Source organism: Sturnus vulgaris, chromosome 2 (assembly GCF_052056855.1).
Source record: "Sturnus vulgaris isolate bStuVul1 chromosome 2, bStuVul1.hap1, whole genome shotgun sequence".
Classification (NCBI taxonomy): Eukaryota; Metazoa; Chordata; class Aves; order Passeriformes; family Sturnidae; genus Sturnus; species Sturnus vulgaris.
Window position 1 is genome coordinate 108,635,467 of NC_142244.1, and position 27,134 is coordinate 108,662,600.

At 40.3% G+C, this 27,134-nt stretch overlaps 1 protein-coding gene across 19 annotated transcripts in view; it reads right to left on the bottom strand.

Moving 5' to 3' along the window:
• DMD (dystrophin) overlaps positions 1-27,134 on the bottom strand; it is a 1,142,416-nt gene that overhangs the window by 55,796 nt on the left and 1,059,486 nt on the right. For all 19 annotated transcript variants that reach the window (XM_088160350.1, XM_088160356.1, XM_088160354.1 and 16 more), the window contains 4 exons: positions 21,317-21,378; positions 10,622-10,696; positions 4,081-4,282; positions 624-709 (listed from right to left, as the gene is read on the bottom strand). In XM_088160350.1, coding sequence (XP_088016476.1) covers positions 624-709; positions 4,081-4,282; positions 10,622-10,696; positions 21,317-21,378 — 425 coding nt within the window. The remainder of the gene's footprint in view (positions 1-623; positions 710-4,080; positions 4,283-10,621; positions 10,697-21,316; positions 21,379-27,134) is intronic.

A 27,134-nucleotide genomic window follows, 5' to 3' on the forward strand; every position in this document is an offset into this window, starting at 1 on the left:
CTATATTTAAACATAATGTACATAATAAGACTGAGCACAATGTAGGAATAATTTTAGAAAGTTAATATATTTGAAAATAGTGCAATGCAAGTGTCCTGTAGATATGCAATTTTGTGTATAAAGGTGTGCTGAACCAGTGGTCTCCTAAGGGGTTTTTGCACCTCAGGGAGTGTTCAAGACAATCCATTAGGGTGCAGTAAAGAAATACTTTTTGTACAGATAATAGATTCAATTGAAAGCTTCAAAATAGTGTTTATTTAATCTTTATCACATCCTTCCTAACTTTCTACTTTTGGTATGCCTTATAAAGTAGACAATATACTAGTGGTACATGTACATAATTTATAAATAGATATACATCTATTGGAGGTGCAAGGTCAAAAATTTTTCTGCTGGGAGGAGTGTGATCAAAAATGTCTGGCAACCACAGTGCTAAATTAGCTAAAACTACAGAGAACAAATAACTTAAAAGTACAAGGTGAAACAAATTAACACACTTTGCTTGCACAATATCTAAAATAAGGTTTCTGTATGCTATTTAAGTGTTTATTCAATAAATAAACAGGAGGAATAAAACAGGAACACAAACATAAGGCAAATCCAACATTATTACATCGACTTACATCTATATTTATCTTCCAGGTGTGCTTTACAAAGGGATACGACACCAGTTTTGAAAGATAAGACACGGATCCTTCCTGTTCGACCCCTAATGGAAAAGAAAACATTGGCTGATAATACAATCCATTCATGCCATAATTTGTTTACTATAACCAAGTTCACTGCAGTACTGTAGTCTTCATAAATTACATCTCACAGAGAACACTCTAGCTGGATGGTTATTAGTTAAGATAGAAGTGAAAAATAAAACATTGCTGTGGCATCACAGGCAGAGCTGAACTGCATTGTGCTGTTGTATCAATTCTACTCAAAATGGTCTTGATCAGAAATAACTCCTCATCTCCTTTTTTATGAAAAAAGTGAGTAAAGGGTCATTACACTGTGCTTCCTTCAACAGGCTTCTCAATGAACTGCTGCTGAGTGATTCTCAGAGGAGATGAGGGGCCTGACAGAACAGCAAACCAGTCCTTTTGCCAAAGACAATATAGCTTTACTTCCACCAGAAATCCGACGTAGCATTCATTTTTAGAAGTCTTTGCTTACCGTCTGTCAGCCATGCCCTGACTTGCCTGAAAAGGCAACAAGAAGCCAAGCACAAAAAAGCAGCCTCTGCCAGCAGTGTGCGGTGACAGAGACACTTGTAATATGTTCAGGTGAATGAGAAAGGCTGCCTAGGAAACATGGCAAGGCATGTGCAGGCTGCACAGTTCTGCCATTAACACCTTGGTGCGGTTTCTGAGCTCCTCCTCGCAGCGCTCAAACCCCTCCTGTGCGGTGCCAAGGGGCTGGGACGCTCCAACCAGCCCCTGCTGCCTGTCAGCCTCCTCCTCACACTCACTCCTGCCTTGTAACATGCCCACGCTACTACTTCTGCTTTCTAATGTGACAGTGAGAGCAACATCCTCCTCTGAGCTGCAGGCGACGCAGTGACAAACCTTCACATCTTCTCTCAGTCATCTGCTTTAACTCAATTTACTTCCAGTTGCTGGCTTTCCCCCCAGACTTTTGTTTCTGATAGCATTTCAAATACGTAACACCTATTGCAAATGAAGACTTACACAAAACAGGAAGCTAATGCCTAAACCCAACATTTTTGAAGCAGAGCCTTATCAACAGCTGAAGCGTCACCAGTAAGGCCCCCACTGGGAACAAGATAAATCATGTAGAAGCAGGCCATGGTCATGCATCAGGCTGCACCACAGGTAAAGATGCATGTGGTCTTTTTAATCCTATAAAAGAGCTGAGGAGCCAGTGGTGCTCATTTACCCACACATTTCCCCTGCAAAACCTATAAAAGGTACAGACAGAAGCCTGTGGACAAAGACAAATTTAGAATTTGCACCTTTTTATTAAAGGATCTTGCATGTTTCATCATGAATAAGCATCAGTAGTTTACCTATGCTTTCGACACTCTGGTCCTGTTACTCCTCTCCCTCAAATCTTTTCCAAATTAATTATCATCTGTGCCCTGAGAAACTCCTCCTGATGAATACCAGACTCATGCAAATTATACAAGAGAAGAATATAGAATAATGATTGCTCTGCAAGGCAATTAAATTGAAACTTGTACGAATCATGAGTTGTTCAGTTCACTCTCCTCTCCTCCCAAGTCAAACCAATAATTTAGCATGCTACTGCAAATGAGCATGAGTGACTGATCAATTAAAACAAATCTGAAATGTGCTGGATTTGCAGAGCTGTACCCATAATTAGATCAGTCATTGACTGCGAATTTGATTAATATCTTTACAAATGACAGTTTTCAATTATAAGAAAAGTAAAGATGCAGTACATTTAATTAAATGTCTCCGGTAGCGCTGTGCACTTTGGTTGATCTCTGCCTATTAAGTTTACAATGAAAACTAAACACACGTAACCCCAAGGTCGTCTCTCTTACCAGTGTAATTCAAACTTGAATTTTGGTAAAATAGCTACAAGCTTTCCTCACACATAAAACACCTCTGTGTTCCATTGTGCCCTGCAATATGCAGCTCTCTAGCATACCTAGGGAATTGCCTGGAGGCAGATAATTATAATTTCTAATGTTGTATTTGCAGTACAGTGCAACATAAAGAAAGCTTGACTGGACATGGCTAGTGCACATGTCACATCTAAACTGAACAGTTCAGCTTAGGAGCAGCCTGTGGAATGACCTTTAGCTCCCTCTCTGCCTCTTATGTGACTGATACAGATTAATATCTCTAGCACATGTTTTGTTTTCACTCGGAGTTTTCATCTATATGTTATTTATGGTTCATGGTAACTAAGAAGTGGATCACTGTTCTGTGAAAGCCAAAGCAGATTGACAAATTAAATCTAGCTCTTGAATGAATATAGCCCCATTCCCTAGTACTGGTAAACTAAAAGAAATATAATGTAATCTGGGTAATCCACTTCACAGGATATTGCAGCTGCTGCAGGGGATGTCACAAAAAACCTGACTTATTGGAGGTGATCCTTCAGGACGGCATGATCTGTACAAATCTGTACTTTCTTTTTGCAGGTGATCACTGAAGCTTCACTGCTGTGACAAAGGGTGGATGGAAGAACGATGTTATGGCCCTATAACAATAGTATGGTTCAAAATGTCAATGGAAATACAGTAATTGTCCCATGACCTTCCAATTCTATAGGTAAATGCTTATTCTGCCACAGTAATGAGCATGTCTGCCTGAAAGTGGCTGATAAAAACCTTAAAAACACAAATAAAATACTTCCACTGACTTTTTAAAAATTAAATTCACCAAATACAAATATAATGGCTTATTCTAAAATGAACTTACAAACGTATGTTGGAATTTGCCTATGCATTATGAGCAGCATCATTAACACACTTAAAAGGAATATCCTTAAATTTTCTTCAGGTATATTTCGTCTGTTGTGCTTACACTGATAGGTACACTTTTTAAAATTAAATTTTTTATGAAATATTTCTCATATCTTCTTAGAGCTAAGGGTTGTAAGCACATTAGACAAAAGATTACCCTCTTCCATCTTTGTGACAGATTGAAAGCTATAGAAAATTGACATATTTTAAAAGGTTTAACATCCAGAGGTACAGACAGGCAAGAGTTTATATGATGTTCATTCTGTTGGTTCTTGATAATTCTCTTGAACTTTATCAAAATAAATTAAAAAGCCATGACCTACTGTGGACAGACATGCAGTCACAGAACTAGTCTGAACATAAAAATCTGCTTAAAAAGTTATTTTCCAGCTCTCTCATTGCATAGCTTAATAAATCTAGGATTGTAAGCCTAACCAAGGGCTGTATCAATTCAGCTAAATGCAGCCATTAAACCATTAGGTTTATTAAACTTTCACTTCAACTACCCTTTTTTTCAGCTCCAAGCCACCTATGCCACAATGAGGCAAACAGCTCAATACACCTTCCCCCTCCCTTTCTGCTACTGGGAAAGTTTCTGGAGCTTGCCCATGTCCTGAGCCCCCCATACTTACGTGTCATAGACATTCAGCAGCCAGTTGAGGCACATGTCCACGCAAAGGGGAACATTGACCAGGTTATTGTGCTCTTGCTCCAGTCGGTCATAAATGGTGGTCAGGCAGTTAATGATCTGCAGAATATCCATTGGCTGGTCGTTCTGTTTGAGGTTGTGCTGGTCCAAGGCATCACAGGCAGCAGACAGACTCAGGAGATCCACTGTTGGAATAAAAAAGTACACAACCATAAAGATGGAAGAGAAACAGTGGTTGTATTACCCACATCAAACAGTAAATAGAGCACTGTACTTGGCTTATGTGCCTGGCCAGAGGATGTAAAATGTCCTCTGAAAGTCACATGCAAGACTGGTTTCAGGACTCCTACAGATGCACTGTTATTTAGCTGTGGCCTTAAGAGACCAGTGTGTATCTGTTTCATTTTTAGCTGTAAAGTACTTATTATGCTCTTGGGTCCTGTGGAGATATTACACAAATTACTGTGCAAGTAAAAATTATGTATTTCATGCTTTATGATCCTACAGATAGACAGGCTAATATTTGATTACTGCATTCACCAAATGTGCTCTCACTACAGCACAGGTCATCAGCTTTCCTGAGATGTGTTGCCCATTTCTTAGAGAAGTCAAGCATCTTAACCAAACCAAACTCCACAAGGAATATGCAAACAAATCAGAGTTGAACTGTGATTAACCTCTCTGTTACTTTTCCTCTAGTGAGGACAGTGAAAAGAAGGTTCTGGAAGCACTAAATGCCTTGTTTCAATATTTATTAATTAAATGTATCCATTTTTAATTCTGAAGAGCATTTATTTTTATAAATACCTCCATATCATTACAGAGTAAGAGACATTTAAACTTATTAGTCAACATGAAACAGTGCTTTTTGTCACAGACATTTAAAAACTTGATTTTTATTCTGATTTAAGTCAGCTGCATTTTGAAATTTGGATGTCCAGGGCAAAACTGAACTTCCCTTTCACAGCTCTTAACCTCTGCAAACTAACATTACCAAGCAGCATCACACTTAGGGCACATAAAATTATGGGACACAAAGTAAGGCAGGAGTAAGAACAAAGGAAATCAGAAAGATGAGATGCTTGATGACGATTTTCCGGCTGCCACAGGAAAACACTTCCTAACTCCTTGCAGTGAATTTCCAGGGTGTGAGCAACGGGGCTGTTAAAGCCCAGATGCTGTTAATCCTGCTCATACCATGAACAGTCACAAAGTGCAGCACAATGCAATATGACCTAAGGGAGTAGCATCTGGTCTAAAATGAACTGCCCAAAATCATCCAGGAAATTCTTCACAAAACGAAAACGAACTGACTCAACTGCAAGACCAGTTTTTCTCTCACTAGAATAAAAAATGTGCTTTCTTGAGTTGTGGTAAGCAGCATCTCTTCAAAAAGTCAAAAAAATTCCAGAATGAGCAGAGGCTAAATGCAGAACATCATAGAGGAATTTTTTTAGAACTTGATCCTGTTTAAGGGCCCATTTGGCAAATTCACACTTGAGTATCCTATTTTACCTAGGATGAAACTGCCCCTTTGATGTCCTACTGGGAGATGAGAAATACTTTAGCTGCCCACAGGGTTGGTTTGCTTGGACAGTATGCTGAGATTTTGTAATTGCCAGAAGAATTTCAAGAGTATACATTTCATTGGAAATCAATAGGGACTTACTTCTGCTGCTAAATCCCTTAAGCACTTCTGAAAATTTTGTCCTCTGGGCCTAACATACCTAGTGCTAGAGTGAATAAGGAAACCTTGGAATTCTATCTATTATTACACAAAGAAATTGAACTTTGACTCCATGATTTCGTGCAGGGTTTTACTGGAGTTTTAGTTTTTTCCCATTAGCACATAGTCATTTATTAAAATAAAGTATTTTGGAATATTATGTTTAACCCACTAGCATAAAAAAATACAGCTATGCTAAGGTCAGTGTTGTATGCTGCAAAAGCATCAGACCTGTTTCTGAGTGTCTCAGAAAGATGTTTTTCTTCTAAAAATTCATTAGTCAAATTGAAAATAGAGCACAGCCCTCACAACACCTATAACTCCAAGCTTTAGGCTGAACTCTCAGCTCCTTTGAGACGACGAATCAACGGTAATTAAATGAACCCCTCAGGCGTCTGAGTGGCAGCATAATTATAAACGCAGCTACTGCTAAACATGGGTCATTCCACTTTGTGAAAGCTTTTCCCGTTAATAAGCAGCATATTCTGAAAAGCTTTTCAGCCCACTCTTCATCAACCTCCTGTCCTATCCCCAAGTTTGTAACACACAATCATCTCCTAACAAGCAAAAAGCGCTTGCCAACACATTCTGCTTTAGGGAACCTCTTTCCGTGGGAAAAAGGAAGGCTCTGGCCTTCATCACATGCTCCTTCATCTTTTCCACCAGATTTAAGAACTGCCTGTGTGGGGTCCTCTCCCAGAACACAGAATTGCATATTTCGTTCCTAAAAGCAGAGGTCTTGTGAATGACCAGCTTGCACATGACAAGCTCCACAGTCAGATATGCATTGAAAGGCCGAGTATTTGGCACCACGCAGTGATTTGAAAAGCTTTACTTGAAATAAACCACGGCATTTTATGCTTTGCACTTCTTGTGGGTACTCCACCACTCTTTTACACTTCTCTACTCAAAATTCCAAAACTGACTCCAAAATCTGTGTGATCAGTGGCTTCTAGCTTACTTTGAAGTCTAAGTCATTTATATAAATATTTTTTTGGCCTCTAAGGCAATAGAGAAAAGGTTAGGATGTTTTTAACTAGACACTGCCAGATTGCAGGAAAAGTATAAAAGACAACATGGAATAAGTAACCAGTTGAAGGACAGAAGTGACAATTAACAGGCAGGAGAAAGTACACCCTAGAGGTCACAAACTGATCTTAGGAAAAACTCAACATATGGCAGGTAATAAAATGTATAAACGATCCTCCCAGAATGCAAGATCATCTCCTCTGTAACCTGCTGCTGTTGGCTGACACATTAAAAATATATATTTAATCTAGTCTGCATACAATTAAAGGAAAAAATACCCCTAGAAAAAGTTCCTGAATATTTTCTTTTGCTGCATTTCCAAGAAAAGTTTGTGAATACATCTCATTTTATTGATATCACGATGTCCTGATGTGGTTTGCACTTGAAGATCAGATGTTTAAAAAGTAGACAACAAAGTTATCATGCTTTGATGTGACTATCAAAGGAATCCGTACATTTAAAAAAAACTGGTGCAATAGTTACACTTGGCATGCTCACAACAATTTTGAAGGCTGGAATGATAAAGCCACACACTAGATAATAGAACACATAAGCATTTATTTGTTAAGGACTGCTATTTTACACGTTCTTCTTTAGGTTTAATATCCTAGTGTCTTAATATTCATTGGGCTGATTTATGAACTGAAAAGAACTACAGTTTAAGCATTTCTATTCTTGCCACTGAGAAATAGGCTGCACCTTTAGTTCTGCAGGCCTTCTATTAAACACACATTTTTAGAGTACTCCTCAGTAGAAAAATTGCTCTTTTCTATGCAGTTTGCAGAAAAGAAGATATATAGATATATATAGGCATATACATATATATATATATCTAAAAGCCTGCAATTTTAAAACAGAAATGAAAAGTAAGAGCTGAAAGCAGTACCTACTGCAAGTGGGATTTTGGCTTTGTGTAGGAGCCCTGAAATCCAGCACTGTGCTCTAATTCTACTATTGCCAAAATGCAGAAAAAGAGTTTTGTAATGAGTTGAGGTTTTTAAAAAACTCTAATTGAACTGAGTTCACAAGCGACACTGAAATGATAGAATACACAAATACAATGCTGGTGTCTCCAGGCAAAAATATTTGTAAGAACAAAGCCTGCTAACCAAATTCCTTAAATACTTCTCCTTAGATACAAGTAGGAAGAATGTGCTAGAGTAATCACAGTAAGTGCCACTGCATGTCTCTGAGAGCATCAATTCTCTGAAAATTTACCTTACTTTAACCTCAATAGATGAACTGACTTCAGCTTGCTCAGCTGGACAGGGGAGGGAAAATACACTGAAAGGCTCACAGGTCGTCAGATAAGGACAGGGAGAGATCACTCACAAGTTACTGTCACAGGTAAAACAGACTTGGGAGAATCAACTGAATTCATTACCAATCAAATCAGAGGAGGATAATGAGTAATAAATCTTAAACACATGCCCCAACTCCTCCCTTCTTCCCAGGGTCAACTTCACTCCCAAATTCTCTACCTCCTCCCCTGCAGCAGCAGCAGGGGAATGGGGGCTGCAGTCAATTCATCACATGTTGTTTCTGCTGCTTTCTCCTCAGTGGGAGGATTCCTCACACTCTTCCCCTGCTCCAGTGTGCAGTCTCCCACGGGAGACAGTCCTCTACAAACTGCTCCAACGCAAGTTCTTCCCACTGGCTGCACTTCTTCACAAACTGCTCCAGAGTGGATCCCTCCCACAGGATGCAGTCCTTTGGGAACAGACAGTGCTGCCAGCAAACCTGCTCCAGTGTGGGCTCCTCTCCAAGAGTTCACAATTCCTGCCACGAGCCTGGGTTTCACACAGGTCACAGCCTCCCTCAGGCACCCACCTGCTCTGGCATGGGGTCCTCCACAGGCTGCAGGTGTAAATTTGCTCCACTGTGGAGCTCTATGGGCAGCAGGGGCACAGCTGGCTCACCAGGCTCGTCTCCATAAACTGCAGAGGAATCTCAGCTCTGGCACCTGGATCATCTCCTCCCCCTCCTTCTGCACTGACCGTGGTGTCTGCACCGTTGTTTCTCTCACATATTTCCCCTCTTCTTTCCCGCACCCTTCTCAACTACATTATTCCACAGGCACTACCACTGCCACTGATGGGCTTAGCCTTGGCCAGCAGCAGGTCTGTCTTGGAGCTGGCTGGCATTGGCTCAGACATGGGATAAATTTCTAGCAGCTTCTTAGAGAAATCATCCCTGGAGACACCTGCTATCAAAACCTGGCCACACAACCCCAATGCAAAAGTCCAAGATGAGTCCAGAATTGAAATCAGTTATTGAAAAACACCTGAAAGACCACAGAGTAATCAGTCACAGACAGTAAAAGATTTGGGAGAGAGAAGTCCTGCTTAACAAATTAAATTTCCTCTTATGATATAGTAACCTGGACAATGCTCTCAGGCACACGGTGTGATTCTTGGGGTATCCTGCCCAGGGCCAGGAGCTTGACTTGGATGATACTTTTGAGTTCCTTCCAACTCAGAATATTCTATTATTCTAATACAGATAAAATGGGATGCAAAGTTTTGCACTTTCAGTCATAAAAACCCGTCACAAGTTACACTTATGCACTGCCAGCTAGTTAATTCCAAAAATTCTGCTTCCTTCAGTGCTGCACTGATTATGAATACTTTTCACTGTGTATCACTCCAGTTTCTTTATATCACATTTCCACACTGAGTGTGCCAGAAGTGCTGTACCGTGGAAAGATGTTTGTATTTCTAATCATCATCATTTCTTCTTTGTCACTGCATTCATGTTGAAATCTTTCATTATGTTACAAGACTTTTCAGTTATTGTTCTTTTCCCCCTTTTTTCCCTGTTTTTTTATACATTCAGAAATTAAGTCTGCACACTTTAGCAGAATTCACCCATGCTTATAAGCCTAAAAGTAAACACTCTAAAAAATACTGAGGTTTGACACAGTTCCAGAAAGCATGTGAGCACAAATCCAACTTGAGATAAATCAACAGTTGATACATTTGCAACTGTGTCAGAAATATAACCCTGTAATTAAATGTCAAATAGTGAATGTTAAAATATTTTAATAATCCTCCCAATTTGACTGCCTAATAAGCGGCTTGCTTTGGCAACTGACTGGCCTATCAAGAAAACTCAGAGCGAATTATTTAGCTATCAGGTTACAATAAGCTGAAAAGGAAATGTAATTCCACTGAAAAGTAGAATAACATACAGCAGTTGGGAGAATTAAAATGTTCGAACATGCACATCACTAATGTACAGCTGATGAGAGACTTCTCAACACAACGGAAAGCTGGGGAAAAAATGAAGCTAAATGTTTATTGCGATGATCTCATTTAAAGGCAATAACGCCTCAGGGCTTAAGATTCAACTTAACAAACCATTAGCAACTCCAGCTCTGAAGCAATTATTTCACCCACACTACAACTGTGTTCCTTTTGGGTGCACAGCTGTGGCTGACACAGGACATGGCACAGTGATATGGCACAGTGAAAATACCTGGCTAAAGAGTGTAAAGATAAGAAATATGCACAATACGTTCAGTTTTATTTCTGAACTGCAGCTCTGCCTTGCAAGTGAGAGATCTGCAAACCACCCAGCACTCTGGTTTTGTAATGATCATACAAACCAGTGGCAGTAGGAGGCCCTTCAGATGAGAGGTCTCCATGTACCAGGCAGAGTTGGGGGTATGTTTTTCTGGGTGTTTTTCTGCTTCTGAAATCTGTGAATAAACCTGTGTGTTGGTCATGGAGCCTTCCTGGCAGTAGGTGAGGCAGAGGCAGGTACTTACAGCAGAGAGCTTTCTGCAGCCTGCGGAGTTTCATGGCAGTCCTGTACGCCGAGAACCTGACGTTGTTCAGGTCAGCTGTAGGGAGGCAAATTAGAATAAAAGATCACCTTTACACACTGGAAACAACGAGATGCACAAAGAAGACGTTATGTTGAACTACAAGTCCATACCTGTTGTTTAAAAGAGGGGGGGAAAAAATTGTTAGAAATTTCACTGAGCTAAAGCCCTCAAATCTTGACAATCAATCATCCAAAAAAACCCCACTAAGTCCTAAAGTGTTACTTCCTTTTGTTCAAAGGCGCTGAACTAAAGAGCACTTGAAAAGACAACATCAGTGACTACAGCAGTGTGTCTGAAAATACTGCAGAGCGTTTCACACCGAAGGCACTGTGAGGGAGCTGAGACCCTGAAACTCTTCCTCGCTCACCTTATGCACCAGCCAGGCTGTGTGCAGGCAGCCCCACGGGAAAACCTCTGCCCAGGAAAAAACAGGTGACTCTCAGCTACGGCTGTAACAAAAAACTTGTTAAAAATATCCAGTTAAACTTCTGTGCTTTCCATCTAAGCAGGCCCCAGAGATGTAGAGCCTTTCTGGAGAGAAGCCACCTCAGCCAGCCAGGTGAGTTTCCAGGTCCCCACCTGAAAAATGGCAGGGAGTCAGTGGCTCTGGCATGACAGGGAATTTCACCCTGTCGGGAAGACATTGCCTGGCTCAACTTTTGCTAGTGCTGTCTCCATACGTTTAACAAAATAAGGACATCAGCACAAATCCCCACTGAATAATTTAACCACGGCTTGCAAAACCGCCTGGACACTGTGGGGACAAAGACACACCAGAGCAGAGCACAGCTGGGTCCCAAGGGGCACTGCCAGCAGCTGCACTGGGAACTGAGGAGTGGCAGGGGACACACTCGTGCACTACAGGGCAGCCACCCACTGCTGGAAAAACAGATGCATGCTCTTGGCCCTGTCACCTATCACCTACTCAACTAATTCCTGAGCACAGACACTCCTGTGCAGCCTAAAGATCATTCCCAAGAGATGGGTGGCATACTGCAACTTAAGGGTTTTCCAAATACACTGCTTGTGCCAGCCAGTTTCAGCACCTGACAACACTGCTGAGTGCATTTAATTTGCTAATGAAACCCATGGAGCCTAAGGAATTACTGATGGGAAAGTGTTTAGAAAATGTAAACTACAATGTAAATATAAAAAGAACATTAGGGGAAAAATGTAGTGGCTCAAAATAAAGGTCTCTTTAGCTTAATAAGCTTCCTCTAAGCCTGACAGACTCTTACAGAAAGAATATGATGAAAAACAGGGAAAGACAAAACATTTCCTTGCTGGCATACGAGCTAAGGTGCTGTAAAGCTGTTTGAAATGTGGTGGCTTGGGTATAACTATCCCAAAATCATTTATAATGCTGTACAGGCATAGGTAGCAGAGGGAATATAGTCTCAATTACATTAATTTTAATTAAGCTGTTCTGAATGAATAATATGAGGTATGATAATTCAGTAGTTTTGTCTACCTTAATAAAAGCTATGGAACATTTCTGAAACATGTCTTAGAGCAGAAAAGGAAGTTTCAGCTTTGTATATGATTTCTTTTTCTTTGCACAGTTGCATACACCTTTTTAATGGGAACTTCAGTGTATTGGTCCTGCCAGCTCTGTCTCTCACTATCATCCTGACAGGTCCTTTATGTGGTGTAGAATACAGTCAGTAAGAAGTTTAAATAAAGTGACTTAATTTGTCTCAAATGGAAATTAATAAAGCTGTCTCTCTCAAACACGCCATGAATTCAATTACATTTTGCACCCATGTTGCAAATCTATATTTGTATTCTCTAAAAGAATATTATGGTTAGCATTTGACAAAATGAAGAAGCCTTTCTTAAATTCTCTCTGAGTGTTCTGAAAAAGCTTATCTATTTATTATTTACATTTTCAGAAATGTGAGTAAATATCTATGCATATTTTAGACCTCGATCAAGGCAGAAAGTACAATCTGTGAAGACATTTAATCCTGCAAGTGCTACAGTTTACATCTATTTTCCTGTATATGTAATAGACACTAAATTTATCATCAGCCTTAACGACACTGCTGCCAAGAAGCATCTGCTCTAAATGATGAAGCAGCAATGCCAGGTGCTCGTTTTGGAGCCCTCATCTTAGGTTTTGGAAAAGCAGCAGCACTGCTGCTCATCTGGCTCTGCAAGCCAAGGCTGAGCACACCTCCACTGCCACCTTCGCTGCTGTCACCAGGATTAGCCTGCACCCAGCTACTGTCCCTGTGCCAACTGCTCACCTCTGTCCTCCTTATGCCACCATCTCCTTGCTCCTGATGGACAGCTGTCTTACCAGATGGCGACAGTCACTTAAGGTCACTGGATCTTAATGATTTCGCTTTTCCCCTCCCTATGCCTATGAAACCGTCAGTGGTGTCTTTCCTCCCCTGGGGCTACTGCTGGAACAAACATGTTGCTCTGGGTAGCAATGAAAGGAGCCCAGGCCCCTCCTAACTGGGCTCAAAACATTTCATTTGCAGGATGAGACCCCATTTAAATGAACCACAGAACACAAGACTGCCAGGAATGAGTCTTGGCCCTGGGCTGGGAAGTGCTGGACATAAAGCCACCCGTGACAGCTAGTGGGGGACCTGGAGTGAGGAGCACAGATGCAGTGCCTGGTCACACCCAGCTGCTCCTGCTGGGAACAGAGGAGGGAGGAAGGGGGCTCAAACAGCAGCAACCTTCCAAAAGCCTATGGAAACATCAGTAGTTCCTACCTCTCTGTGTTGTGGAATTGTTGTTGCTTTTTTCCTTCCTGGATCCTAATTGAAAATAAATAAATAAATGCTGCTTTCTCTACCCTCCCACAGCCCACTGAAAGAGTTAGGACCCGTTAAACCCTGCTTCCAAAGCTTTTTATTATTTTGGAGCAGGTTGAGGAGATCAGTGCACCACACAAGTTTTCTTTCAGGCCTTTCTTCCCACTCCTAGAAAGTATGTACCACCTCATCCTCTGAACGGGGTGGTGAGAGGGCTGAAAAGCACTTGGTGCATTGTGAAACTTTTGCAAGTCGTTAACAATACTCCCTCTTCTTGCTCAGAAGGCAACTTTCAAGGTCTGAACAAAAAAATGTTAATGCCCAAGAGCATAATCTGTTTATGATGTGAAACAAAGATGCAGTGGAAGAGGTCACCTGGTCCCTGGAAAGGAACAGACAGAAGAAAGGATCACAAGGGAATATTTGGTGACATATTTACATCCCAGAGCAAAAAGAAATCATGACTTTCCCATCACTCAGCTATGAATGACCTCTCTGTTCAAGTGAATATATATCTTTCTCTATCTAATAACATGATAACAGTGAACAAGAACTAGTGCTTTTATTACAAATTCAGCTTTAATGAAGGGTACTTCAGATTGCTGATAGGAATAATTCAAATCAGAAATACTGTAGAAAGATGATAAGATAATTAAATTCTAACATTTTCTGCATAATTCTGCATGTTGAGAGAAATCTCAAAACATAAGGGCTATCTTCTATTTCTATAGTATTCTAGAGACACCTGCAATTACATGCAGCAGATTTTTTCGCTAGTGGATAATTAAGCAAAAAAACCCCACTAATTTGAGAAGTGGTCAGTGATTCAAACCACCTGCTGGAATGTCTCACTGACTACTGACACAGATAAAATCTTTTAGTTTGGGGTTTATTTTTTAAATCCTCCCTTGCTAAATTCTGGATTTTACATTGGGATATGAGTAGTACATTAAGAGGAAAAACATATTCTCATATTCTTGTGCTTTCACTGCATAAAATAGCTTGTAAAATAACTAAAAGCAATAAAAAAATTAAAATCAGTACGTTTTCCAAAATAACCTATTTAAGAAGAGGTTGAGCATCTAGAATGAGGGGGTATTTGTTTTTATCCTTAAGGAGTCACATCTATAACCCAGACAACAGGTTTTAAATAAGCTGTAATAACTGAACTGCTTTACACAGTGGTTCTTAAACAGTCTGACCCCCACCTACAGCTGCTCCATCTGCTGAGAGTGCACAGTGACCGGGAGGCTCCGTTTGATATCTCCTATCCTGTATGACAGACTCATCTCACTTTTAAAAGTACTGGGATGGGCCAGGCTAACTCCCACCAAAGGCTGTTCATACCATTTATCTCTCTCTCAATGTAATCTGAAGGCATCTCATAAAGTCGTTTCTACCTGGAAACTACCTTTCCTCCTTACTTTAAAATGGGGTTTCTGTGGACATACACATTTAGAGAGCTAGGGAATTACGGCTTGGAAATTCTTTTCACGCCTGGATTTCTCCTGACTCTCAGGTCCATTCCCAGGCTGCCAAGCTGACTGCAGCTTCAGTTAGGGAGGCAGTCTCCCAGGGTGATAATATGGTGAAAAACAGAGTGGAATTTATAATAAAGATTAACACCTGGTGTCTTTCCCGTGGGATACATCCTGAGGTACTGTCCCAGGGATGTTTTTCCTAATTGTCCAAGGAGCTACTGTCCTGTCCTAGCTGCACGTAACACACTTTAAATACGGGCTGTCCAAACAATAAAGCTGACCTTTTTTCCCAAAAGAAGTCCGTGTGTGTTGCTGTCCTTTCTCTCTCTTTTCAGCACAGTAACCACAGGTTTCTTATTTATATTATTGTGAATATTATTATAACTGCTTTTTTAGTTAACGAGGGCAAAACATGCACCCTTCACTTGGTCCTACAGACAGTAATTATCTCACTGTCTGGACATCATCTAACTGAAATGAGCAGCTTACATGCTTCAGGTGGTATGAGTAAAATTTAGCAACTTAACAACTTAATTCTTTTAAAGAAATTAGATGCCATCAGGTTAAATCCTCATCTTCATTTGGTAAGATTTAGAGTGTTCTGAGGGGTTTTTTTACTCTCAGGTGCAAGGACAGAAAATGTGAACCTAGAGTGATAAACCTTAAAACCTGAAAGCCTTACTCAGCCACAGCTTGTGACATGCTCATAGATTGTTCATAAATACACTGGCCGGGGTTAACCTATTTTGGGAATTACAATGCCTTCCTAACAGATGTTAAAAACTCTTTACTGGACAGTCTTGAATAGACAGTAAGTCCTGTATATCCACTAAGCTTTCCACGTTCTATCAGACATTACCAGCACTCTTGTCTTTTCAAGAAGCTTCACCTCACATTGTTTCAATACAGCTGAGATTCCTTGTCTGGCTTTTAAGAATGTTGGGTTTCCTCCTGCTGCCCAAAACCTGTGAATAAATCTTTTAACAGTGCCCTACAGTGACATATATTGCCTCTTTTGGAATTGTAATTTTAAAATGCAAATGACACAAATGCACAAAGGAAAGAAATTAATCAAGTAACATTGCTTAATATCAGCTAAGTCTCAGCCATTGACTTTTATTATAACAATAATTAATGCTATCATCTACACTGCTTTGGTAATAAATAACAGTAAACTGTTATTCTATGTACAGCTTAACCACTCTCCATGAAATGACCCGGCACGTTGTACTAGGCCTGTCCAACTGAGTGAAAAAGCCAACAGTGTCTCTGCAAATTAACAACTGGGAGGTACCCAGGGCACCACAATACTACTGATTGCATCTAGACCCGGTGCCTGAACACCATGGCATGTGCCAGCATCCCTATAATCAGACCAATTGATATGACCTTTGGGAGTTTTAGAATGAAGTGTCTTTTCTTCAGCCTGCAAACACAAAAATGTAAGAGAGGATTTGATGTACGCTTGCTACATCCCATTATGGGATTGGGATATGAGTGGAGTTTGCAGTCAGAAAGTTCAGAAACCTTTTATGTACTCTGGTGAGAAGCAGTCATACTGGAAAATTCTAAAATAAATAAATAGCCAGCAACTTCAGAAAATAATAATAAAAGGTGTCTATTTGCCAACCAAGAGGGTAGTTAAAATGTTCCCATACTGGTAATGTTCTGCAACAGAATAGCCCTTCATTGTCTCTGGAAGAGCCTCCTTCATGCTAATACAGCTGTGTTTTCATTTTCAAGGGATGCCAGGTTAACTGCTACCCCTAAATTCTACCTCTCTGCTACAGTTACATTTTCTGTCTGTTAGGTGTGTGCTGCACAGGACTCAATCACACAGAAAGCTGACCTCCTCTACACTGACTACTGGCCAAGGCTGACTGAATCCAAGCAATCCTATTTTCTGAAACAGGTGAATAATGAGTGAATAATGAGTGAATAAACTACCTTTAAGGAGAGGCCATATGGATAATCTCACTGGATTGCAGTAGAAATCAAATGACTGATGTGTGTACTAGGCATGGGTCTTACTGCTGCAAACATGGAAAACAGATGAATATGACTAAAACTCCATAATAAATATATAGTTTAGTAGTTGCTAATTCAAACTGTAACGGCAGCCAGGGGCGGTCCAGCCTCTCCAGGCAGCATTTCAGAAGGACAAATCAAAATACACAAACCAAAGAGGATGAAGCTGGTCAGCCTTGGTCACCGGGAGTTAGAAGCTCACATTGCTGCACAAAAGAAGCCAGCCACAAGATAACACAGCAGCTGCTGCTGAAAGCCCAGAGGTGCCTTCCAGCATCCTCCCACCATGTGTGGGGATGTTAAGCAACTCTGACATTTCTTTCATGTAGTCCATAGAGACCTGCCCCCCATCCTCTAAATTAGATGGAGAGCTGTCACCAGTGCAGCCTGCAAGGATGAGGGTGGTTTTCACCCTCTTGTCTTGCCTTGGTGAATTAGGATTGATAACATTTCTGACTGCATCCTGCTGCTGCAATTACTGCTCATGGTGACACTAATGTACCTTGAGGACACTTGTACTGACATAACATGACACAGGAAGGCTGGAGGAGGGGGACACTAACAGTATGGCACGACAAGTCAAGTCCTCCTGGGCCATCATAACAAAGGCTGGAGTCATTTGCAGCTTAAAGGCAAAATACTACTATTCAGAGCTAAGCTGTCTGACATTAAAGGTTCACTCTCAGAAGATAATCTGAAAAAACTGAACAAACTCAGACCACATAACGATTCCTGTTCCTTCTGTCTCTCCCCTCATGCAAAGGTCTTTGGTCTCCAAGACAGTGAAAAACCACAAATTCCCTTTCCAGTGATGCCCTGGAGTCATCAGGAAGGATGAAAAAATTTATAAGGGGGATGTAAAAGAACAGTGTAAAAACAGCAGATCTGCTGCAGAGGAACTAATTTTGGAAAGAAAAGCAGCTGGAGCAGTTCTTGATTCTTTGAAGACCTTCAGAAGGAAGTTAGAAGAAAACAGGAGTGGTTCATAATGGTGTAAATACAAACCAGGGAATGCTTGTCAGCTTCTGATCCTTTGAAGCTCACATATCATGATTTTTACTAGCTTTCCTATTTCAGTATTTTTTTCTTCTCTATGCTCTTAACTTATATGATTCTTTTTTAATTAAATGTATACCAACATTTACTTCCTGGTGCCACTTCAACTAAACTTTAAACAATTAATTTATCCAATATAGACAGCTTATTATGTAACTTTAAGCAGCCATAACTCAAAGAAGAGTAAAAATTGCTCAGCTTGAGTAAAAATTTCGTTAACACTGATAAAATGCTACACTGTTTAAATAAGGAAGAGCAGTCAGGAACAAGCATCTTAATGTCTTAAAAGGAAAATCTCTGTTAATAAGAACCGCAAGTTGGAAATTTTTTGATACACACATATAATTTCAATCAAGTATTTAAAAAGTGTCTTTGCAACCAGCCATATTTTAGCAAATGACCTCTAAGAGAATCATGGGCAGATTATTGTATAATTTCTTCCTGTAGATTCCTTCTGTCTCTGATGCAGTCCCAATTGAAGAGGTTACAGGACTGTGCACAGCACATTGCTATCTTCTTCTATTAGTACCAAATCATGCTCCCAAGTAGTTTAGCTTCATTTTTATTAACACCCAGACCTCTAAAGATAGAAAAATGAACAAAAAAGTCTCACTTGAAATTCACCCATTTTAGCAAAATGTAATGCAACAATTTGTAGGTGTGTGAATTGGATATGTGAAAATTAATATTACTCTTCTTTCTTGGAGAAGTGTCTCTTGAATCTAAGAGACAGGTAAGACGTTACCTCGTGCCAGGATGCATCTACCTTACTCACTTAAAAAAAAATTAAGCTTTCAGTAATTTGTAAGAATTTAAATTAGACATAAGCATCTTGTAGCAAATTATGATATACTAGCATGTATAGAGAGCTACATCACATAACACAATTATTCCATACTGAGTGAGTGTAGGAGTTGGAAAATGGAAATGAAAACTCTTGACAGCATTGATGTACTTGGTCTCACTTTTTTACATTTACCAGCTTGCCAAATTCATGCTTTCTACCAGATTTTTAAAATGGCATACATACTAAGCTCTTTACTAGCTTCTTTATATGAATTAGAAACAAAATTTGGATCCTAATGGGGGGTAAAATAATAGGATCTAATGAGTATGCAATACAAAATCGACTTTAATAACATCTTCTCAGATAATATATTACTGAACAGTCTGAAAAGACTTCAAACATCCCCTTATTACCATTTTGACCTGAGGCAAAGCAAAGCACTGAAAATACATCAAGGGTTCTCTTCAAGACTAAACGGGTTATACTTGTATTATGCAGTTTGTGTGAGAGTTAGGCAATGGTGATTACAGCCAGTTCAAAAATAAAATAAATCGGTAGGTTATACAGCAGCACTTTCATCAAAGCTTCACCCATGTGGCAGTACACAAAGAGCCACCTTGTCTAGTCTCTTTGGTACACGTATCTGAACACCTCCGTTTACTCATAAAAACACATATTATGCATACTTTGCTAAAATCAGTGTCGCTTTTACATTAATGACTGTTTCGTTTCAACTCTAAGAGAAATAGCACCATCCAGAACCATCCAGATAGAGGATTGTTTTTTTTGACATTTCATGCTCCTGAAAAGGAAAACAGCAGGAGAAAAAGAAAGTTCACAAGTAAAAAACAAAATCTGCCTGAACATGTTCCTTCTTTATGCAGTAAAAAATAAGGCTATCTTAAACTCCTGACATTTGGGTGATACTCACAGCGATAAAACTCAGTTAAACTAAATGCAAACTGACTTCAGCAGTCACACATCTTCTGAACTGCTGACCTGAATCTATCAGGACACTTTTCTCCCTTATTACCTTTTCACTTCTTGGTGTTTAAGAGTACTCTGCCTGAAACAGGGGACTAGCAGAAGAAAAGCAGTTGCAACAGGACTTTAGGTCTGACCAATAACAGTATCAGCAATACCACGCAATCTGGGGATCAAAGGCGGCTCTGGAGTCAGAGAGCAGTTAAATTAACAGGCAACTGTTTAAGACCTACCTGTATTAAAGGGATGTCTGCATGTGCAATTACCATTTGTCCTGAAACTTTTAAACCACTCACTTTAAGAGCAGAAATATGAAGGAGACGCATGGGGCAATACCTTATAATTAAATGTCAAGTCACTACTTGTCTGCTTTTGCATTTGGTTAGCCTGAACTTATACATTTTATATCCCTTTTTGGCATACAAAGCTGAATTCTGGTTAATTTTTAAACCAACTGCTGCCACACTGCTAATACTTAAAGGAAAAAAATCTTCACACTATGTCGTTTCATTTTGTATAATTTTCTAAAATATTTTTAGTATGCCTTGAACTGCAGAGCACCATAGAGATACCTGAGTTCGCTTGAAATAGATTACACTGGCATAATTAGACTGTTTTCAGTAGCTAAACTAGAGTTTAGCAGGTGATAATTTAAGCTATTTTTCACCATGGCAAATAAGCCTGCACAGAATGCTAGATCTGACAGTCCTAGAGCTCAAGCTGGTTTAGTACATGTGCTGCACAGACGTAACCTCCTTTATGAATGCAGCATATTTACTGATATTTCTTTTAGCAAAATAGCTTAATTTTTATTATACCCTCTATTATTTATTAACATAGTCATTAAAATCAAAGGGTTAGTTATTAAATGGCCTGCCAAGCAGCCTACACTAGAGCATAGATTAACCTATTTTATCTGGTAGATGTGCTTCTGCTAATAAATTCCAAAGCTGCTAAAAAATGAAAAAAAAAAACCCTCCACCAGAGAGGCACATCTGAAGTCAGAATAAGCATGCAATTTGGGTATTCAAAATGACATCATGACAGCTGCTATGCCTTCTAAGTATTGAAAGTGCTTTAAAAATAAAGCAGTGGTAACACAGTTTGGCAAATTGCTTCAATTGGCTTCCCACCATCCAAAAGTCAACATTAACAGCGGCTTGGTTTGATTTTTTCATGTGCCTTTTGTAAAGTAGATTAGACAGTGAAAAGATTCAGGATTATTTTTTTCTAACTTCTCTTCCAGTCTTTCAGTAAAGAGATTGTAACAATACACCCAAATTACTTTATAAACCCAGCATACATTCCAAATGTGCTAAACGAAATACATTTTTTTTCTACTGCACTTTGGAATGTGCGCTTTATGTATTTCCCTTGCAGAAAATTTTAACCTTGGTAAAAGCTCTGCCTCCCCCTTTCACTTAATTTTGGTTTGCTTCCTCTGGAAATCTTTGCCTTAGCAAATCATTCAATTGGAAGAAAAAAAAAAAAAAATAAAGCACCAAAACATCTGGTATAGATGTCTTACCTAATGACTGGTAAAGCTCAGTCATCTTGGGATGATCCCAGCAGGTCGTCTGCGTCTCATGGCTACAACACAAAATATGAAAGTTAGTGAAGTAGAATTTCTCTCACCATCTCACAGCAGTGATGCAGGCTGCACATCAGAGTATGGTGCCAGATCTGTGCCCACAGCCTGGGCTGCTCTGGCAGGGGGCTCAGCAGTGCTAGGCTTGTCTTCTTTCAACGAGAGGCATTAACCTGGAGCACTACATTCAGGCAAGGGCTCATGAAATAAAATTAGAAGTAGTGCTAATATTAAAAAAACAGCAAGTATGTCAATGTTTTGAGGAATTTGCAAGCAATCAATTCTTAAGAACTCATTGCTTTGTACAGGTCATTCTCCAGTTGCTTCAAACTAGAGAACAGACATTTGAAAGGGCCTAGCTCTTAAAGAGTTTCTGGAAACTCTGACCAAACACTGAGATCCATATTTGACTTCCTTTCCCCTACATGCTCTCTCAACCCTTTCCCATGTGGTAGGGGTCCAACTCTTCCTTTCAGACCAGACACTTGCACTAAAATCCCTGTGCAACAGCCTTCTGATCCACCACCAGCTTACACCACTTGTCAGGCCAGTGCTGCATCCTACAGGGACAGTCTCTTCTAGCAAAGACTCTTGGCTGCTCCGCTTGTTCCCTGGGACTCCCAGGCCCTTTCCCTCACCCTGGAGGTCCCTGTGCAGTGTCAGGCAGCAGAGCTGTTGGGAAGCCAGGGAAAAGCTGAAGCAGGGTTATGAAACGCTGCAGTATGACCAGAATGTAAATTGGAGAGTCTCTGCATTGAGGCCACAGCCTCCAGCTTTGCAACACAACGTGCTGTCGAAGGACAGGCAGCGTGAGAAAGTCAACAGAATGAAGTGCTAGCGGATGTAGTAGCAACTCATATCTCCTACGGTTATACTTTGTGAGTTTGTTTTTTAATGACAGCATAGCTAACATGATTAACATAGAAGGCTTGAAATAAAATTCTTCTTATCTGTCCTGTAGCCCTTAAAGTCCTATTCAAATAGAATTCAGCTGCCTTAAGACACAAGCGTGAGACTCCATTAAAAAAAAACAAACAAAAACTGAAAACATATGTAGCATACCATTGCTAGCAAATACATTTGCCATTTCTGTACTTTAAAGCAGACGTGCAGGTTTAAACATGCACACCATTCTGTGAACATATGCAGAAGAGCAGGACCTGACCCACAGAACTGTGGAACCCCTAGAGCACACACTTTCCAGCTCCAGGAGACCAAACCACCACCCAGCAGCACCTGTGCCTGCCACTGTGCCCTAGAACATTAACACAGCAAGGTTGTTTCAGAGAACAAACAGCCCTTGAGTTCTCATTTTGAGGCACTGATGTTCCCAAGTGCACATTTACCCTTTATAGGCTACGAAGAGGTAAAACTTCCAATGTATCACTTCAACACCACCTCTACTCAAGGAAAAAGAAAGTTGTGCCAGGTTTTCTTAGTATGATTTAATTTTGGCCTTAAAAGACAAGCTATTTATTTGATTCCTGTGAATACTTTACTGCCCCAGTAACCTCTATATGTTCAGCAGCTTACTATATATAATATTTCCAGATTTTGCTCTGTAACTGCAAGAAAGAATGAAAGGGATCACAAGCACTAAGCATAAGAAAAAACTCTGCCATACAGCTGCCCTAGTTGAGCACAGGGTTTTAAATAAGCCCTGTCTCAACAACCTCAGCATTCCCACCCCTTCTCAATTCCTGCAGTGGCTGAAGGCAGTGAAAATGGGAGAAGGACACCACAAGAGCAAGAGCAGTCTTGTTCTTTGCTCTGTTAAAAAATGAGTCCTGCATAGGGAAGTGGATGCAATTGTATTCAGAAATCTCAGCCTGGTATGGGTTGTTTTTTTGGTTGGTTGGTTGGTTGGTTGGTTTTTTATTCCCAAAAACAGGGTAGCTTCAAGTGAAAACGTGTGGATCTATCTGAGCCACCTGCATCTGAGCTCCTGCATTTCCCATCCTGCTTGGTATGGGCAGGTTCTGCAGGGGGAATGTAACACCAGAACCTTTTATCACACCCAAGTACAAAACATATTTTTGAAGAAAAACAGAAACAGCTTCATTCCTAAAAACTCAACTGCAAGAGGCCTCTACTGATATAACAGCACTCCAACGGAAAAGAAGACAGAAGTGCATTCAAGGCAGAAAATCCTGTAACCAGAAATGTCACAATTCAGGTGAACAGCTGCAGACCCCAACAAACACTCACACCTAGAGACCTGGTATTGCAGTTTGTTTGCACCCAATGTCAGTCTCAGATCAGTATTCCCCAGGCATGAGTTTGGTCACCTTGGCTTGCTTCCCCATAGGTACCCGAAGTGGGGTATATTTGAATAGGAACTGTACCATGGTTTGTATGCCAAATCGCATGGCAAAAATGAGATGAAGAATTTATGTGAACACGTACAAGAAGCCTCCAAAAAGAATCTGCCTTTCAATATGAAATTAATTTGGTAGCCCTAAATTGTTCTATGGACAAACTAAATCATTTCAGACTCCATAGCTGTCAACCTGGCAGCTAAGAAACCCATTCCCCATGAAAACATTTAAAAGCCATCAGATATCAGGTAAAGGTGAATACAGGTAAGATTATGGACATATCTCGTGCTTGTGTGGGATAGAAGAACAAAAGGATAATCTTAGTGTAAAAAACTGGTGCCAAAAATCAAAGTTATACCAATGAGTAATTTACTGATTTTTATATTTTTTTATTGTGAGGTCTAATCACGCATCAGTGAGTTTAGCGTGTAAGGTTTAAGCTTATGGCATTTACTAACGCTGAAAATACACAACTGCTTTTGTAAGACTTTGTAAATAAAATTTCCTTTGCCTAAGAAACACTGGACTCCAACTGGTTTCAGATATTTTTAATACCAGTAACCCCAAAGCCCTACTCAGTGTGGTTTTCTTTCATAGTATAAGATTAATTATCACGAGAAATGCACATTTTGTAAAGAATTATTTTATTTGCTGCATTTGCAAGTGACAAAGACTGAATTTGAAGGGCAGGTACATTTCCCCTTTTGCTTTAATTTTAAACTTCATCACAACTTGGAGGAAATATTTCTTTCCTAAGAGTATAAAAGTCAAGCCAGTAGAGGCCCTACCTCTTGCCCCAGCAGCTCCCCAGCAGTGAGCACCCATGGGGCTGAGTGCCCTGCACCTGCTGGATCCCACCCTCGGCAGGGACCACCCAGCTCCCACCTGGTACCAGCCCCAGCGATGGGCTGGCCAGCCTTCAGCACCCCTCTGTGCTCCTGCAGGAAAAAGCCAAGGCTTGGAAGGGAACTGTGGAGCTTGAGTAGCTGTACGAAGCCAGGGCAGACTTTGCTGGTACTTTACATGCAGAACACAAGAAGGCTGCAGATATTTTTCTCCAGCTAAAAGGCGTTCGCCTCTCAACGTCTTCAGCTCGGAAAATTATCAACTATTCCGCACACAAGGGCAGCTCGAGGAAAGGTTAGATTCCATCAAGGCTATTCTTCCTAAGCTTCTTTGCCATTTTCAAAGGCCATTTAATCGTGAGCTCTGGGGTTGGACCAGTGGGGGAGGATTTGTGTGTATGCCCTTATTGTGAGCACGGTTTGAAGTGAAATGCCAGCTCAGCAGTTTTAGGCAGCCTCAACCACACTTGGGAATGCTGTAGCATCCTTAATAGATCCGCAGCAAAGTGGTTGCCAGAGTTTCAAACTCTGGTGAACAAGGCCCTTTAGAGCCTGCAAGTCAGAAAGACGTCAGAAGTGTAGTCTGAGTCCTCTTGACTAGCAGCAGCTTTAGCAGAGTGAGAGTATGTACTCAAAATGCTTTTCCAACAAACCACCAACACAAAAAGACATTGGCACACACAGCCAGCAGTTTTGCAATATTGCACATGCTCACAGGATATATTTTTCAATTTGGCTCTACATTTAGGTCAACTAAATTGATCACTAGCTTTTAAATCATAGGCATTCTGAAACAAATAAAAATATAAGTGCACTCATTTGGCTTATTTTCCTCTTTCTCACCTGACCTGAGCTGCAGAAGTGGCAAGGAAATTAAAACCAGGCCTGAAAAGAAGACGAGCAGCAATGGCTAGTGGTGACACCTTGGTGTGGGTGTGACTGGCACACTAAACACACTGATAATTCGTGGGATGAAAGCATAGTCTTCACTTCATACATCCTTTGGGAACCACAGGACCACTTCATTAAAGGATGATTATATTATATTAGCAAGGATAATTTTTATGTAGGGAAGTCTGTCATACTATGCCTGTGTGAACTCCTCTGTTCCTGCCAACAGCAGAGAGATTTTTCTCTCATCACTGTCAGCAGAGCCAACAACACATAGGATTGGAAACCTGAAATCAAGAGATGATATCCTAACAGACACACTGGCTGAATTACAGTTGCCTTGTTATGACTTGATCAGTTTGGACAAAATACAGTCATTTTTTCTTCATTCTTTTTATATTACTTCTGAGCAACACCAGCAGGAGGAGGAATTGAAAGCAATGCTCCCCCACACCCAAATTCTTGCATAAATCCCCCCAACATTCCTGCACCAGCCGTGCCGTAACATTCACAGATCTTTTAACTGTTTTGACTGCAGTCCTCCCTCACCTCTTTTTTTGAGGGGGGAAAAAACAGAGAAAAAAAAAAAAGAAAATAGGTCCCAGGTATTCACTGCTCAGCTCCAGAGCAGAATTTTAGGTTGCAACTGCAGAGTCCTTTTTAAACTCTTACAGCCCACTTCACTGGTGATACCAGAGCCAGTTCTGCTGCGCTTCTCCCCACACCCTTCATTAGCAAATGCGACATGAACAACATGTGCAAGTGCATAGATGTGAATAGAATAAAAAATTATATCGTGTAGCAATAAATAGTTACATATACTCACAAAGAAGTGCCAAAATTATCGTGGTATTGTACGAAGCTCTGAACTCATCCCTTTTCAAACAACATGATTTACAATACTTCTCACCTTCTGGCTTTACCATGAATCAAATGTTACTCCAACCACCTTATGACTGCTGTCAAAAAGCCAAAATAAACATGATAGTTGTTTGGACCTTACTAAATTAACATAAATGCAACTGAAAGAGCTTTTATGACTAGACATTACCTCTCATTTAAAAGAAAAATATTTTCAACAGAAGAAGACAGTGATTGCAAAGAAAGACTTAACATTTCTCTTTTTACAGTGCTTCGTTAATTCCTAAGATAAAACAAGCTAGTGCTATGGAAAATATTAGCAATGTAAAAAGGTGGCACTGCTTTGTGCTTCACAAAGAACTACTGTTTTCATCTGTAAATCTAGAGACTACTGATCTGTGCAGAGATTACTTCTGTTTAAGCCAAGGATCAGCGTCTCTTCAGTAGGAATTTGACTTTAGCCTGTTTTATTGGCTTTTGCAAGATTTATCAGACTGCTGAAGTCAGGCACCGATACATATTAAAGTTTCTTGCCGATACTCGAAATGAAAAATAGGAGAAGGGCCAAATATCAGCTGTCAAGTACTGAACAGTAACCCTTTTTTCCTCCCCTTGTTGTTAAACATTTATTTTGTCTGCTCTGTCAAGGGAAAAGATTCCCGCTCAGTGGCTTGGTTTGGGTGAGCCTTGCCCCCCCGGCTTGTCACTCTCGGCTGATCTATTTGCTCTCCAAAGCCTCTCCTCTCCGCTTCTGCCAAAGTAATTTCACTGCAGGGTCTTGTCAAATCCAGGCTCAGACAAGCGATGGCCTTGAACAATTCCTTAGTGCTAAAAAGGTCAAAG